This window comes from Leopardus geoffroyi, chromosome A1, assembly GCF_018350155.1.
Source record: "Leopardus geoffroyi isolate Oge1 chromosome A1, O.geoffroyi_Oge1_pat1.0, whole genome shotgun sequence".
Lineage (NCBI taxonomy): Eukaryota > Metazoa > Chordata > Mammalia > Carnivora > Felidae > Leopardus > Leopardus geoffroyi.
Window position 1 is genome coordinate 29,156,424 of NC_059326.1, and position 17,046 is coordinate 29,173,469.

General features: G+C 37.2%; 1 protein-coding gene across 16 annotated transcripts in view; it reads right to left on the reverse strand.

Moving 5' to 3' along the window:
• Window positions 1–17,046, reverse strand: part of NAA16 (N-alpha-acetyltransferase 16, NatA auxiliary subunit) — a 66,036-nt gene that overhangs the window by 7,639 nt on the left and 41,351 nt on the right. For all 16 annotated transcript variants that reach the window (XM_045477932.1, XM_045477891.1, XM_045477924.1 and 13 more), the window contains 6 exons: window positions 16,506–16,578; window positions 13,237–13,406; window positions 12,724–12,876; window positions 7,719–7,847; window positions 2,184–2,397; window positions 909–1,102 (listed from right to left, as the gene is read on the reverse strand). In XM_045477932.1, the coding sequence (XP_045333888.1) occupies window positions 909–1,102; window positions 2,184–2,397; window positions 7,719–7,847; window positions 12,724–12,876; window positions 13,237–13,406; window positions 16,506–16,578 (933 nt within the window). The remainder of the gene's footprint in view (window positions 1–908; window positions 1,103–2,183; window positions 2,398–7,718; window positions 7,848–12,723; window positions 12,877–13,236; window positions 13,407–16,505; window positions 16,579–17,046) is intronic.

The following is a 17,046-nucleotide window of genomic DNA, read 5'->3' on the forward strand; positions in this document are numbered from 1 at the left end:
CAAACATCTATAGTAAAGAGGCAAATATAACTGTATCGTGTGATTGGAAAAAATGACAAATTTGAAATACTTACACTAGATTCTATAGTGAATAAACCTGAAAACTAAATATTTCCCTAAACCTGGTCCCTAAATAACTACCAACACTTTGAGAAAATCCCAGCCACGAAGTGCTTTCTCTTTGTAGCTAAAACATATCAATATATATAAAATGTTTCCAGATGTAATAATTATATTGCTGCTATAACACATTACCAACAAGTTAGTGTTCATAAAACAACACGTATTCATTATCTTGCAGGTCTGTAGGTCAGAAGTCCAACATGGGTCTGGCTGGGCTTAAAAATCAAGGTGCCAGCAGGACCACCTCCCTTTTGGAGGTTCGAAGGGAGAGTATGTTTCAAGGCCCTTTCAGCTCCTCAAAGCTGCCCACAGTCTCCATTTGTGGCTCCCTCATTCCCTCTTCGAAACCAGTAACAGGCTGAGTTCTCCTTACAGGACTCCAGCCCTCTCCTGTCTCCCTCTACTCTAAAGAACCACTGTGATTACATTGGGCTCCCCAGACAATCCAAGCTAACCTCCTTATTTGAAGGCCAGCTAATTACAATCATAAATCCCATCTGCCACCTTTATTCCCCTTTGCCATGTAATGGAACATATTCCCAAATTCCAGGGATTAGGATGTGAAGAGATTTAAAGGGACATTATGCTGCCTACCACAACTACAATTCTACGTATAATCTGCATTAACCAAAATTTGCGTATTATCACTCAAAACTGACTAGTATCATGACCTTGAAATATTACAAACGGCTTCTGATCTACAGATGTAATTAAAACACATTCGTGACCAAAACAGAACCAAGTAACATAAATTCTACCAAATAAAGACAGTAAATTTATCTCACCCTTTCTAATTTTTCAGGTATAAGTTCTTCTTTGAGACCACTGCCTTCTTCTTCTTCTTCATCTCTTTTTTTCTTTTGATTTTTTTGTTGACGTTCCCTTTCCGCATGCTTTCTCTCTTCTTCCAGTTTAGCCTTTTTCTGAGCTCTTCTCTGCTTGCTAAGCATTTTCTTCAACTCTTTGGCTGACAAGTTTTCTACAAATATCCAAATGAATACAAATTCTAAGTCAGTGTTTCCATGTTCCTCACATTCTTCTGCAATACACAGTATTAGTACAGCTTTTACAAGGGAAAAGGGGGAAGAGGCAATGATATGGAGGTTTTTAGGAAGTGCCACCACCTATCACACACCTGACACACAAAAGGCAACTGGTAAACACTGCATTGACTAAAATGAACCGATTCTAAAAAAAATAAATAAAAATAAATAATAATAAAATAAAATTAACCAATTATGGCCTAGTTCTGCCTCCCAACATGATAACATGACTTTATTTAGGTAAATCACTTCATCTCACTGAGTCTCAATCCCAATCTGCACATAGTGGGGGTGATGACACCAGCTATCCTCTTGGAATATATCAAGGACAAGTGAGACAATGCATACACACAGAATTGTGATCTGATCCGAAATTTGCCTCCACGTTACTATCTCTCAAATATCTGTAGATACTAACATTCTAGTGAATAAAAAGCTGTACAGATATCCTCACTGGCAGTATTATTTTCAATTAACTAGGCACTAGAAACTGTAAGAACATGTATTTTTCCCAAAGGGGCTCAAAGCTATTTTCACTTACAATTTAAAAAAAGAGAGAAAAAGAACACAGTCCACAGACATTTCTATTTTTCCTTAATTGGCCTTACTGAAGATAAAAATAAAAATGATTGCAGGGCACCTGGCTGGCTCAGTCAATGGAGCGTGCGACTCTTGATCTCAGGGCTGTGAGTTCAAGCCCCATGTTGGAAGTAGACATTACTTAAAAAAAAATAAAATCTTAAAAAATTTAAAAAACATAAAAAAATAAAATAAAAATAAAAATGATCACAAGTCATCCAATTAGGGCTATTTAGAATTATTAGCTACAGAGCATAATCCTGCTGACTTTTTCTAAGCTCCCCCCCATCCCCTGCACTGTTTTGGGGGCATACGGGCTACCTGATGCTGTCTTCACATCCATTTGACAAAACGCTTTTGTATGTATTGTTATGCTAAGGACATTCTGAAATTTTGTGTTCTTTTCCATCCTTTTACATCAAGTTCCTTTTCAGTTACCTGAATTTATTTCTTGCTGTTTGCTCTCACTGGTTAAGGGGTTATCATACAATTTCAAGTATATTTCAATCGCTGATCTAGCAGCCTTGAAATAGAAGGCATGTCTTCTGAGTATATCTTCTAATCTCAAAAGGTCAACATAGGCACGAAGGGTCATCTTTCTCATGCAGTATGTATGGAAGTCAAATTGATCATCAGTTATCTCAAAAAAATGCTTCAAAAAAAACACAAAATTATCCCTTATATATATGTCAGTAATGTCTATTTTTTTAAAGAAAATCATAAAAAACCCCAAATACAATGTTAACAGTCACAATTTCACTTAGTTGCCCCTCTCCACTGTTCAACACTACAAAGAACATCAAATTATTCTTTGCATTCAACTTAAGTTTCTGTTACTTGGCCATTCCCTGTATCACTTTTTGTGACGACACTCAATTTCTGTGTGATAAGTCAGATAATCAGATTTTTTTTTTAACCTTGAAATCAGTACATATTGATAATTTTGTTTTAGTGAAATATTTCTCCTCCATATTCCCCCAAAATGAGCAAGGCAGAGTTAAACGGAGCTCTGAATGAAGGTCAAATATACACAGGTTCACATTAAATGTTTACAAATCAGACTGTTCTACTCAACTTCGAGGACAAGCCCTGTCATCTCTATCCCTACTGCATGGCACAGGCCTAACATTCAATAAGCACAGTTTTTGCTAACTCAAGAGAGAAAATGCTTATCAGGCATGTGACCTCTTAATTTCCTACAGCTTCAATTATTTAAATTAGGTAGGAATAAAGAAATCCACATAGCCAATTTCATAAGGTTGTTAAGTGATCAAATAAGATAGTTTAAAAATTTCATTGAACACAGAGCATTCTAGCTTTTTCTCATTCAATAAACTCCCATTATTCCACCAACATTCCATTTTAGCAATGGTTCCTAAACTAGAGTCTATGTATAAATAAGCATAACATTGTCCTAAGCAGAGAGTTCAAGGCTTTCATCCAATGCCCAAAGGGTTCATGCCCAAAAAGTTAAAGAACTAATTCCTTACATGGCAAGGAGATGATTAACAATTCAAAACAACTGATACTTTTGTTTTCTTTCCTATATGCCTCTCTGCCTCCATCTTCTTTCTATTCCCCTGTTTTAGCTTCTCCAAAAATTACACAAAAATGAAGGATTCAATACATGAATACAAATTAAGCTCTTCTGCTACTTCATTTCCCCTCTGTCCTGGGGGCCTAAGTACTAACTCACTGTGCAGAAGACACATTAGCAACTGTCCACATCATTTCATAATTTTATTTGTGTTGGTAATTAGAAATACACTACACACAGAATGACATTAAGTACCTGAGACTTTAAGGGAAGAATTCTAAGGTAAGAGGTATAAAAGTACACAGTGTGGAGGGGAAAAAATGGGAAAAAATAAACATTCAACATTAGTTTATAACTTCAAGAATCATGCTTTAATGTGTTATATTTGAAAATTGCACTCCTCCCATCAATAAGACAAATCAATTCATAAGTATCAACATAAACTTGTTTTTTTATCAAAGGATTACAGGTTTCATAAAGCTGTTCGTGGTTAATATAAATCAAGTTATATCTAGCACCAAATCTTAAAATTCAATACAACTGAGGAAAAATGGCAGTGCCCCACATCAAGGAATACATAATGAGATGATAACATCTAAGAGATAACAGGACCTTTTTTTAAGTTAAGAAACATTTATGTGTAAAAGGCAGACACAAGTTTTAAGAGATACTCTAGCAGCTTTAGTAGACGTATATTCTAGTTCAAGTCTTAGAGGGAGCAGTAGAGAACCACAAACATTAAAGCCGCCTCTTTATCAGTAACAGCCCACAGGCTGCCTCTCTCCAGTTAGTCTTCCATATATAGGGTAACCAACTTATCCTGGCTAGCCTGGGGCTTTCTCAGTTTTTCCAAGGAAAGTCCAGTATCTTAAGAATATGCTTTGCCCCAGGCAAACCTGGATGTTGATCACTCTATAGTAAGCTCATAGTTGTGGACAGGATATGGCCAGAGTTAATTAGAAAAAGTAGGATACTAACAAAATAATTTTGCTTTGGGAAGAAACGCTATATTGTAGAATCCTTTTAAGAAACAACTAAATAATCTTAGCTTGATTTTCTTTTTTTTTTTTTAATTTTTTATTTTCAACTATAGATACATAAGAAGTTACAAAGGTAGTGCAGAGATACCCTGTACACTGGTCTCTCAATTTCCTCCTAAGAGTTATATCCTCCATAATTATAGTGTGAGAACAAAATCAAAAACCTGACATTGATACAATGTGGGTATATAGTTCTAATGTGATTTTATCACATGTGTAGATTCGTGTAACCACCACCACAATCAAGACACAGAACTGTTCCATCCTCACAAAGATCTCCCTTACACTATCTTGGGGTGATTTTTAAGTCTCTAGATTGATAAAACATAAAAATAAGCTAGATGACACAAACAGGTGAAGTTAGCTTCCCCATACTTCAGCATAATACGGTCACTTATCAGCTTCCTGCAGAAACCAGGTAACCAAATTTTAATAGACAGCTCACACTCTTAACTCCATTTTCCCCTCATCATAAATTACTAGTTCTTTGTGGGGGGGGGGGGGGGGCAGGAATTGTTTAATTTGTCAAAATTAGGCTTGGATCAAAATAAGACGAGTCAGTAGAGAATAAAGAAATGCTATTCGTGGCCTAAGAGCACGGTTTCCTTTAGGAATTCCGTATTAGTCCCTCTCTTTTTACCCAGATTCCCCCACCCCCTTACTTCTCGGCAACCCTGGAGGAGCCCAACAAAAGGTCATATACAGAAAGACAACAAAAATCTCTGATTTGAAAAATAATAATAATTAGACAAACTAGGGTAGTAAGCAACTCTACCCCCATTATAGAAAATCCGTTATTATAAAGCACACATCAACTAGATAAAGGTTAAGATACGCTAGAAGATAAAGTTATGAACTGCCTATGGTTCTGATCTATCAGAAATCCTAGATCTTATCATAAAGTTTTAGAAATATGTATTACTGATCCATTTCAGACATAAATCAGCATACTAAAATGAGAAACTAATCCCTGGGAAAAAAGAAAAGAAAGAAGTCTTGAAATATAAAATTATTATGAACACATGTTTATATCTAGTATCTTTAAAGATGGTTGTTTTGTTTTATTTTTAATAAACCTCAATTTCTAAACATCAGATTAGGCTGGACTTCATAACCTTTACATATAATCCTAAAATCCTATGAGGGCTGCAAGATGAAAGTAAAAAAAATACTATCCTGGGCCATTCTAGAATTCTAACATTACAAATGCAATTAACTAAAAGCTTACAGCAATACATGTCATGGCTGAAACTGCCTTCAAGGGGAGAATTATTGAGTAAGTTCTTGAAGGCAGAAGAAAGGCCTAGACCTTATTTGAACTTACATCCGTATTCACTGAAGGTGAAGGTTAACTGCAAAGTTTTACTTTTGAAAGGTCATCATTTCTTTACTAAAATATTTAAAATCCAGGCACAAAAGTAGGTCATGAAGATATTTATCATAATAAATCATTGAATTCTGTAATTACTCTTAAATCCTAACAAATTATATCATTAAGAATTCTTTCAGATTATGTTAATTTTATTAGAAATGAAATTAATAGCATTACTAATTTAGTATTAATCAATCGGCAAATATTTAATCACCCTATTTATACTAAGCACTCACATTTCTACATACACTAGAAGAGTTAAGTCTTACTTTTACTATGAATAACTCACTATAAAAGACTAGCTCACAAATGGCATAAGAATAGGCTCTTCCCTCACTTATCTGTGTCTGGTTCTTTCTGTCCTCAAGCACTAACAAATCCAAAACAGAAACAGTAAAGTTTCTAGAAAGGACCAGAGGGCGACAATTTCTGCCTATTTTAATCTCTGATAGCCAATGGTTTTCTATTTTTTTTTCTTCAAAAATGCTTTTTACCAGTCAAATCCTATTTCTTGAACGAGAGACACAGTTTATCTAACATTACAGACTTTTATTTCATGTTACTCAGACAAAAGTCACTAAAAATTTAAGGGAGAGCATAATCTAAATGAAACTTAGTAATGGAAGAGCTATTAATCATATTCTAACAATTCTCAAGAAATACCACCAAGAGAACTATTGATAGTCATGAATATTAGGAGGGGTGGGGCTGAAGCTGGAGACACTCATAGTTACAATGACCCTAAGGATGTGCAAATTTCACTTTCACAGAAAATCTGGTAAATACCTAGTCATGTCCTTGCTGGAATTACTGATCCATAAGTGCCTAGTAGCTTCTTTATTCAGGAAACAATCTATTGCTCCCTGAGAATGTCCTGGGTAATAAGCATGTATCTTTCCTTCATAACAAGAATGCTTTTAAAGTGCTGGTCATCTAAGGAATGTTGAAACAAACTGGTGATCTATGGTTTTATCACAGAAATAAGAGCCGGGTTTAAATTGGAATGCTTGGATATTGCCTAAGTATTTCGCATATCATCTGAGGGCTTTATATTTTTCAAGGAGAAGATACGGATTTTCCCCCAGCGATATAGCCAGCAAGCCCAGGCTCAAAAAGAAAAAAGCAAAGAAACCAAACAAAAACAAAAAACTAGGTTATTTCCAAAAGGGATCAGGTATAATCCTAGTTCCAGTTCCCAGCAAAAGCCACCCCCTAAGATTTAGGCTTTCTTTTGGGTAACCTTGGAAGTTTCACATGGGGAAAAAGGCCAAAGTGACTGCTAGAGTGCAGACATCAGGCTCACCTGACTACGACGCCTGTGGTTTTATACTGCGTCAGCATGGGAACAGTGCTGCCGATTGACCCCACAACTGAGGGCTGCTGAGGACTGCCTCAGGGGTGCTTTTGTGGCTCTTTTCCTCCTGTTGTCCATTTGGAAGGAGAGTGCTTCAGAGATGACAAAGAACAGGAAAACAAAATTCACACAAAGGAAAAGAAAAGTCCCCTCACTAGGACACATCACACATAATCCTAAAAGCAAGTAACAAAATAAGCCTGCAAACCAGCCACAGATTGCTGTACAAAGTATCGGACGTGAGAACAAGTATCCTGGGAAGACAAACTGGAGAGAGGCTGGCTCCAGAGCAGATCCTGACGTAAAGGGGAAAGAGGTGGCCATCAGCTTGTGTGTCCTTCTGGGCTAGTGAGGAGATCAAATAATGGCCGGATTAGGAAACACAAATTTTGAATATATGTTAATAATAACAGTAATGGCTTGATAAATTCATCTTTTCCTTCTTCCCTCAGACCAAATTACACAGACCTGTCTCAATCATAACCATTTGAGGATCAAAACAAAGCAATCACTTATTCACAACTTCTGAATGTTTGAAAAGCTAAAGACCAAGCATGTTTTTCACAGTGAAGTTTCCAAAGCAGAACAGGTAGATGATCCCATGTAGAAATCAACCCGCTTTTTTCATCACCTTACAGGAGAAAAGTAAAGTCAAAGTTCTACAACTTACCCTTTCTACTTCATGGCATTTTTTCAAGGCATCCCCATATCTCCCCAAACGCTGGTAAGCTGAAATGCATTCTGTCTGAAACCACATGCATTGCATCTCATTTAGATTTTCCATAGCAGATGTTCCTTCCTGAAACAGAAGCATTCATAAATATAGGACACAAACAACAAAAGAGATCCTAAAGACCTCATTTTCTCTTTTACAACTGTGGCTACAAGTATCATTATGACAATACATAGCAATAGACAAATAGCTCAAGGTTCTTCCAAAGGCTCCTACTGATGCGAAATTACATAATGTCTTATTTACCCAGCTCTGTTGGGGTATTCAACACCCTACCCAGAAAAGACTCCAGATTGCTGAAACTAAGTTTTTGAACACTTTTATTTAAAATACTTATTTATTTAAATATTTAAAATATTTAACAGTAATCCTTAGGAAGCACTGCTTATTTTCTTTTTAAGCAACCGCTGCTTAACCTTTCCTTGCTGACTCGGTCACTGTGATGTACACCCAGTTACTGCTGAATCTGTTAGTTCCAGGGCTCCTTTGGTTTCCTGGTCTCCTCCCTCCACCTCAGGCTATCAGCTGGCACTATCTTTGTGTCCCTGGGTCTGCTTCTTGTTCCATAACAACTCCTCCCGTTTGCATTAGGCTGACAAAGCCAAATAAGGGAATTTGTAAAGCATATCTGTTAACTTAGGGGCACATGGGTGGCTCAGTCCGTTAAGTGTCAGACTCCTGATTTTGGCTTAGATCATGATCTTGCAGTTGTGAAATTCAGCTCTGCATCAGACTCTGAGCTTGGCATGGAGCCTGCTTAATTCTCTCTCTCCCTCTCCCTCTGCCCCTCCCCTACACATCCTCTGTGTCTCTCTCTCTCTCTCAAAAAATAAAAGTAAAAAATAAAAAGAATATTTGTTAACTTGGGTTCAATGAGAATTCTGAGAAGAGTGTAAGACCTAAAGTACCTAGTTTCAATGGAGGGCCACTGGAGTTTTATCACAATTTAGAAGAGTTATTTCAAATATACTTTATGTGACCCCAGGGGAAAATGGCAAAGATACATATTCATAAATAATTTCAGTCTTCAGTTCTTTTTCACACCCATTTTTTGTGACCTGTTCCAATTTCAGTATTCTCATTAAAAGTGTAAAAACTGGTTATCTCTCAGTGAATGGAATTATGGGTGTATGTTATTTCTTCCTTATGGCTGTATATATTTTCCATCTTTTGGTGACTACATATTTTTATAAGAAATCTACATTATTTTTCATTTCAAAATCTTTACCAACTAGAACTGTCCAGCTTGCATCAGCAACTCTGTACACAGGTTCTAAAACACTGAAAAATCTGCCAGAAGAAAATATGCACACTTCACTCACTTATTAGTGATCAGATAGAATCACTTATAATCAGACATAAACTGGTTATTTGAGGTTAGCAGTCTGCCTCTGCTGGCTCACTCCCTGGGCTATCCACCACACATTCTGGGCACATCTGGCCCAGGAACGAGGGTGGCTGAGCAGACCCAGGTCTCCATCCAGCAGGACAGCTTGTCAAGAGTGAATTACCAGAGGCAATTCTGACACGCCAGCTGAGCCACGGGGTTTGATGACTTCTCTCCTCAAACAGACAACCATTCCCCTTCTTCATTCTGTGGTGCCTTTTCAAACACATCCTGGTTGTCTGTGACTTGGGTGCATATGTGTGTGTGTGTGTGTGTGTGTGTGTGTTGGTTGGTTTTTAAAATCACTGGACTTGATCTAGTTAAGAAGTTTTGTATATTCGTTTTATTTTTTTTTTAATATTTATTATTTGGGGGAAGAGCACAAGGTGGGGGAGGGGCAGAGAGGAGGACAGAGGATCCAAAGCGGGCTCTGCCCTGAGGCTGACAGCAGCGAGCCGGATGTAGGGCTTGAACTCACAAACTGTGAAATCATGACCTGAGCCGAAGTCGGATGCTCAAGAGACTAAGCCACCCAGGAACCCCTGTATATTCATTTTAATTGCACTTTCCTTCCGATCTCTGCTTTGGCTTCCAGGTGGTACTTTGCTGCACAGACACCGCCTGCTTCTGTATCTACTCCTGTACTTCTTACCGTCTCCAAATCTGTACCGCAGGGCAAAGGGCATCAAAGAGTTTGAACCCCTGCACGATCTACTACATGACCCCTTCAGAGCCTCACCCACCTTGCTGCAAAAAACACATGAGTCAGTGGTAGGTGAACATAAACACTAAGACGATTTTGCTCATTTTAGTTTTCTTCTCCTAATACCCATCACTCTTGCTACTTCTTTCTCTCTACATTATATCTACCACTTCGCAATCTATTGATCCTGTGGTGTGTGAATGTCTGAAACACTAGTCACTACAGTTTCTGCTCCTATTACCATTCTAAAACATGGGCTTTAGTGTCAGAGATTGCTAAGCTAGAATCCTGGCTCCACAAGGAATGACTAGCTGGGTGATCTCCAATGGGCACAGTACCTGACTTCTCTAAATATTTTCTAACTATAACATGGGAGTAATGATATCAGAGGACTGACAGGATTAAATGAGATTATGTATATAACATACTTAGCTCAGTGCTTAATAACTGTTAAAGCTACTTTCCATTTCCCCTTACAAACGGTATATAAATTATTAGCATTACTCTAAATATGAGAAAGGAGAGCTCAGGCAGGTTCAGATGCAAAAGCCATTTTTAAGATGAGAGAGAGAGAACAGATGGTCTATAAGTAGTAGCCTTTAATGAAAACTTAAATGTCTGTACATACACACACAGAGCTCTCTCTCTCGCTCTCTCTCTTGAGGGGAGAGCGAGAGCTGAGAGGGAGAGTGAGAGCTGTGTGTGTATGTACAGACATTTAAGTTTTCATTAAACACTACTACTTATAGACCATCTGTTGTCTCTCTCTCTCATCCTAAATATACAGGACATGTATTTCATATACAGTAAAACCTTGGTTTGTAAGTATAGTTCATTCCGGAAACATGCTTGTATTCCAAAGCATTTGTTTATCAAAGCGACTTTCAAGAACCATTGGCTCAGTTGTGATCATGTGATGTTCAGCATCACGTACCACTCATATTACAAGACATTGCTCATTTATCAAGTTAAAATTCATTAGAAATGCTCGCTCGTCTTGTGGAACACCCACAGAACAAATTACTCGTAATCCAAGGTTTTGCTGTATGTGATCCATATGTATACATAGGAGATATGTGTATATATGATATATATGACATATTATTTACCAATACCTATGAATACTTATGCCACTTTGATGGTACGAAATGAGATCTTATTGTTTCTCTAATTACTAATGCAAGCATCTTTTTTGGCCATTCCATTTTCCACTTGTGTGAGCTAACTATTCACATCCTTTGCCCATGTTTCTCTCATCTTATCTTTCTCTTATTGAGGTTTAGTGTGTGTGTTTTTGTTTCTATGACATTCTTGTAAGTAGTTAAGATTTCACAACAAAATTCAAGCTATTCTGTGACTTCTAAATTATAAGCAGTTTTGACAAACACCCAAACACAACCAGAATCTAGTTAACATTTAAGGGAGGTGGTACGCTGGGACTGCATGAGGAAAACATTAGTATCACAGGGCACAGGGGTAACTTACTTTCATCCTAAATTACTCACAAACACCAGCAATAAGGCCCTCCATTGTATACATAATGTGCACTCGGAGGTAAAAGTTATTTATTCCAGGATATCTTACTTAAACTTGGAAATTAAACTTGGAAATGTGGTTTCCTCTTTATGCCTCAATGTCACATTCAATGTGTATTAAGGAACTATTTCAGTGAATTTTTTGTGGAGTTCTTTATAAATTCTTTTTTTTTTAATTTTTATTTTAATGTTTATTTTTGAGAGAGAGATAGAGCACAACAAGCAGAGGCAGAGAGAGATGGTGACACAGAATCCGAAGCAGGCTCCAGGCTCTGAACTGTCAGCACAGAGCCCAATTTGGGGCTCAAACCCACAAACTGTGAGATCATGACCTGAGCCAAAGTCAGAGGGCCAACTGACTGAGCCATCCAGGCACCCCTATAAAATCTTAGTCCATCATATGGTTTGGAAATACCTTCTCCAATTCTATGGCCTACCGTCTCATTTTGTTTATGGTTATTCCTTGTTATATGTACACTTTAATTTTTAATATGGTCAAGTATATCAATTTTACCCTTATACTTAAATTTTTTTAGTTTATTAACAAATGCTTCCTACCTCAAACTCTAAAGATAAATTTAATACTTTCTTTAATCAACCTGGAATGTATTTGTGTGCAGGAGAAGAATGTCATTTTATTGTTGTCAGTTGTGCCAGCAATATCTTTTCATCTCTGATTCTGAAAGCACCTGTGGCTATATACCAAGTTTCCAAATACATGTCAATCTGTTTCTGAGCTTACTATTGTGTTCCATTAGTCTACATATATTTTGAACCATAAACTTACTATTTTCATAATGAGATAGAAAGTTCATGTAGAAAAAGAGATGTACGGATTGGGAATGAGGGACAGGACAGGAACAGATGTTCAGCCCAACAATTTCAGAGAACTTAAATTCTGAAATGTCAGAAATTATAGCTCGAAGAGGCTGGTTCTACATAGAAAAAGCTCTATGAGCAATTCAAAAGAAACTGAAAAGAGAAATAAAAAGCAGCGACAAATTACTAATGAGACAAAAGAGTTGTGAATTGAGTATTACATATAAGCACTGAAGTCTGGTATATTGCTTATTTTCGTATAATGATATTGTGCTCCTATCATTGTCTTTCAACCGTCCCCCACCAGAAGCACACGCATACACACACTGAACCACAGTAAGAAACCATCCTTAGGACACAAGCTAGATGGGATTAATAAAAATAATGACAAAAATGAATTCTTATGAACTTTAGTGGCAAACTTCACAAATCATCATAGAGCTTAAGTTTAACTGTACTAACTCAGAAAAGTACACACTCGCATATGGCATTTCTTACCCTTGTGAACTTGGAACACATTTCTTCTGCTTCTTTTATCATGTTTGCTCGAAGCATATATTTTGCACATTTGGAGTTGATGAATCTATCAGCTGTGTCCAAAGACTGCGCTTCATCCATCCACTTTACAGCTTCTTTGAGATTACCTATATGCTTTAAGAAATGAAAGCATTATTAAGGAAATCACAGTATTTGTGACTAAAAGAATATGGGTGAATATAAATAGAAAAAAATTATACAGACAAACTAGAAATCTGGTACCATTTCTGTCAAACTTCTCTAGAAATCCTTAGATAAGTTATAATTTGCATTTACTAAGAGATGATTCAAGTAATTAACACTGATTATACACTGCTTATACAACTATGTAACATAAAACTCCCTAGGACTATTAGAGTATTAGAAATAGATTATCAGGGTACCACAGAAGTTATTTCTATATGGAAAAAACTCCAAGGGTTCTTAAAGTAGCCAAATTCTTCAGCTATTCAAAAAACATGACTAGGATTTTACCTTGTAAATTTTTGCCTTCATATAGAATAATTCTATTAGAGTGGGAGTACCAGCAATTGCAGCATTAATGTAATCCAAAGCTAAAGAATAATGCCCAAGTTTATCAAAATGCTGTGCCAGGAAATACTGAACCCAGAGAAGTGTTGTCGGGGGTTCCTTCTCTCCATTTTCTGCAATCAAACAAATATAAAATTATTATAAAGAAGAAGGCAAAGTAAAGTAAATCATATACTTTCTCTCCCTTAATGCATGATGAAATTAATAATTATTATAAGAATAAGCAGTAAAAAACCCAGAAAAATGACCAATGTCAACAGAGAGAGGTAGGACTTTATGCCATAAAGTTCAAAAAGTAGCAGCCGGGAAGAGAAACAACACCCTGGTTTCACAGACTTCTGACCTCTACTTCACTCCGAAGAAACAGTGCTGGGGAAAAGAGGTGAATCAGTCTAACCCGATGCATTCTCCGGCTCAGAACATAAGGCAGCAGGCCCAGAAAAATCAAGGTCACAGCGTGGTGAACAGATGTCCCTAAATACCACTGCAAGACTGTCACAAAGACAAGAACTGCCAGGGCTTTGCACTTCCTAAGACTCAACCCCAAATCAGGGAAACCCCAAGTTGAAGGGTATGAAGATACCTTCCTGACAAGGTGGAATTAGCCCTGCCATGTGACAAAAGCAGTCACACACAGTCAGCTGAGCTCCATGCCATTCCTCAAGCTACAGAAGAGTAGATAAATAAATATCAAGCTCTCAAAATGGATTTTAAAATGGATACAGGTATGAAATCAGGTAGAAAAAGTAGAATGGAGGATTTACCCATACCACAGAAAAAAACAAGTTTTGTAAACACAGAAATTAACATAAATTAAAACAAATAATAAAGGAAAAAGACAAGCATTTATCTTGTTCTTCTTATATAAACTATATCTCAGGGAAACCAAATATTTGATAAAGAAAAGTTCCTTTTTAAAAAAATTTTTTAATGTTTATTTTTGAGAAAAAGAGAGAGAGAGAGAGAAAAAGAGAGACAGAGCACAAGCAGGGGGAGAGGCAGAGAGAGAGGGAGACACAGAATCTGAAGCAGGCTCCAGGCTCTGAGCTGTCAGAGCAGAGCCCAACACGGGGTTGAACCCACGAACCATGAGATCATGACCTGAGCCTAAACCAAAGAGTCAGACACTCAACCAACTGAGCCACCCAGGCATTCCTGATAAGGAAAAGTTGTTTATAAGAGAATTCTAGCTATTATAAATGCAGAGGGGAAATGATTATAGAATAAAAGGGATTGAGGCAGTGATCCTCAGTGACTGCTAAAATGATTAGGTAAGAGGAACTTTTTAACCAGCAGATCAGGCTGTAACATCTGAACCCTGATCAATCTTCACATCACAAAGACAAATAACCAGAATGTCTTCTGCCTCCAGATGTGATACAACAGGAAGTACAAAGCATCACATAAGAAGTATTCACAAGGAACCTGGATCTAATCAAGCCTGTAAATCTAACTAGAAGTTCACATGAAATCTGGATAGCAAAATATACTAAATGATACCAGGAGAAAGCATTCAGCCAAATCCATAATATGGGACATTCCAAAATACAAATGACCTACTACAAATAGTGATTGTAGTTTTTTTAATGGCAGGAGGTTAATTATCAAGATTAAAAAATTATCCGAGACATAACCAAATATAAAGTGTGGACCTTTGCTGGAGCCAGATTCAAATAAGCCATTTATGCAGAGACAGTTTTTGAGGAAACTGGGGAAATTTACATTTGGACTGGGTATTAGATATTAGGATATGAGTGTTAATACTATGTGAGATAGCACTGTGGTTGTATCTTCTGTTTAAGTGTTTTAAACAGAGATGTACACTAAGGTACTGACAGGTGAAACAGTATGTCTGCTCTAAAAATACCCTAGAAATGGGGGGCCTGGGTGGCTCAGCTGGATAAGCATCTGACTCTTGATTTTGGCTCAGGTCATGATCTCATGGTTCATGAGTTCGAGCCCCACATCAAGCTCTGTGCTGACGGTATGGAGCCTGCTTAGGATCCTCTCTTTCTCTCTCTCTGCTCCTCCCTAGCTCATGTGTGCACACATGTGTGCTCTTTCTCTCAATAAATAAATGAACATTAAAAAAAAATACCCCAGAGAAAAAACTAGACAGGAGATAACTTTACATAAGACTGGCAAAATACTGGTAATAGAGGCTGGGTGAAGGGGACACAAGGGTTCATAATTCTATTTATTTCTGTTTCTGTTATTTCATTATGAAATTTATTTCAAACAAAAACAAAAGAGCAATAACATGTAAAAGATACATGAAGAACTCAGACTAAAGTTACCATCTGCATGACTGAAAGCATTCTAGAGTATTTTCTAAACTAAGATGCCTTGAATTACACATGTCCCTACAAAGAGAGAAAGAACCAAATCATTCAGAATTAAAAAAAAAAATTTTTAATGTTTATTTACTTTTGGAGAGAAATAGAGCATAAGCGGGGTGGGGGCAGGGGGAGCAGAGAGAAAGGGAGACAGAATCCGAAGCAGGCTCCAGGCTCTGAGCTATCAGCACAGAGGCCGACGCGGGACTCAAACTCACGAAATGGGAAATCATGACCTGAGCTGAAGTCTGATGCTTAACCGACTGAGCCACCCGGGTGCTCCTAAATCATACAGAATTCAAAGTAATGAACTAGTAGAAAGAAGAGAGAAGTAGGAATTTGGGAAAAATAGGTTTCAGTGTAAACTAACTATATGACCTTAAACAAGCCACTTAACCTCTGAAGCGCTTACTCTTGTTAAAACAGAGTTAGCTCCCACCTCACAAGATTGTGGAAAATTTAAGTAAGATTGAAAGTGATCTTCTCAAGGGGCACTGGGGTGGCTCAGTTGGTTGAGCGTCTCTTGATTTCAGCTTAGGTCATGATGGCAGGTTTGTGGGATCAAGCCCTGCCTCAGGCTCCTCCCTGAACATGGAGCCTGCTTAAGATTCTCCCTCTCTCCCTCTCCCTGCCTCCCTCTCTCTCTCTCTCCCTCTCCCCTCCCCTCTGCCTCTCTCCCCAACTTGTGTACTCTCTCTTTCTCAAAAAATAAATAAATAAAAGTGCTCTTTTCATTTATTAATTCAAAAACAAAAACTATTTAGTAAATAGGTATCGTGTAGCACATACATAAAATATAAGTTAGTTTTACTGTAAGTGATTAAAAATGGATTGAAATGAGTATTCAAATTCCAGTTTAATCTAATTTAAACTTACCATAAGGGCTAAAAAAGTCACACGTTTTAAGAGAGGCTTCATAATTCGTAACAAGCTCCTGGATTATAGAAATCTGTTAAAGAAACATAGTTTTAAATTTTAAAAATATTTTATTGAAGGTTATTTATATTTACTGTGGAGTATATTAAATTTGGAAACAATGTGAAGGTTATTTCAGGACTATAAATTAACTATTAGTATGTCTATTTCCCCCCTCCCCCCCCCCCACCCCATCGTGTGAGAGGAAAGGAAGAAAAACACAGAAAATATACTGTTCTTTATTAATAGTAAAACAGCATCTCAGTCCTCAATCTCCCATCTCAGTAAGTAGCTTTGAGTTTTCAAAGGACAAATCATAACTAATTACTACAAAACCTTTTTTTTTTCCAACAGTTTGCCTTTTGCTTCTCATGGTTATATTGTGAAGTTGTAAACCATTACATATTCAGATTTTCTAAAGCCACTCGTAACAAAAAACTCAAGTGCAGTGACCCAAATGACACAGTGAATTGATGGAAAAGGTGAAGTAAACTCCTAAGCA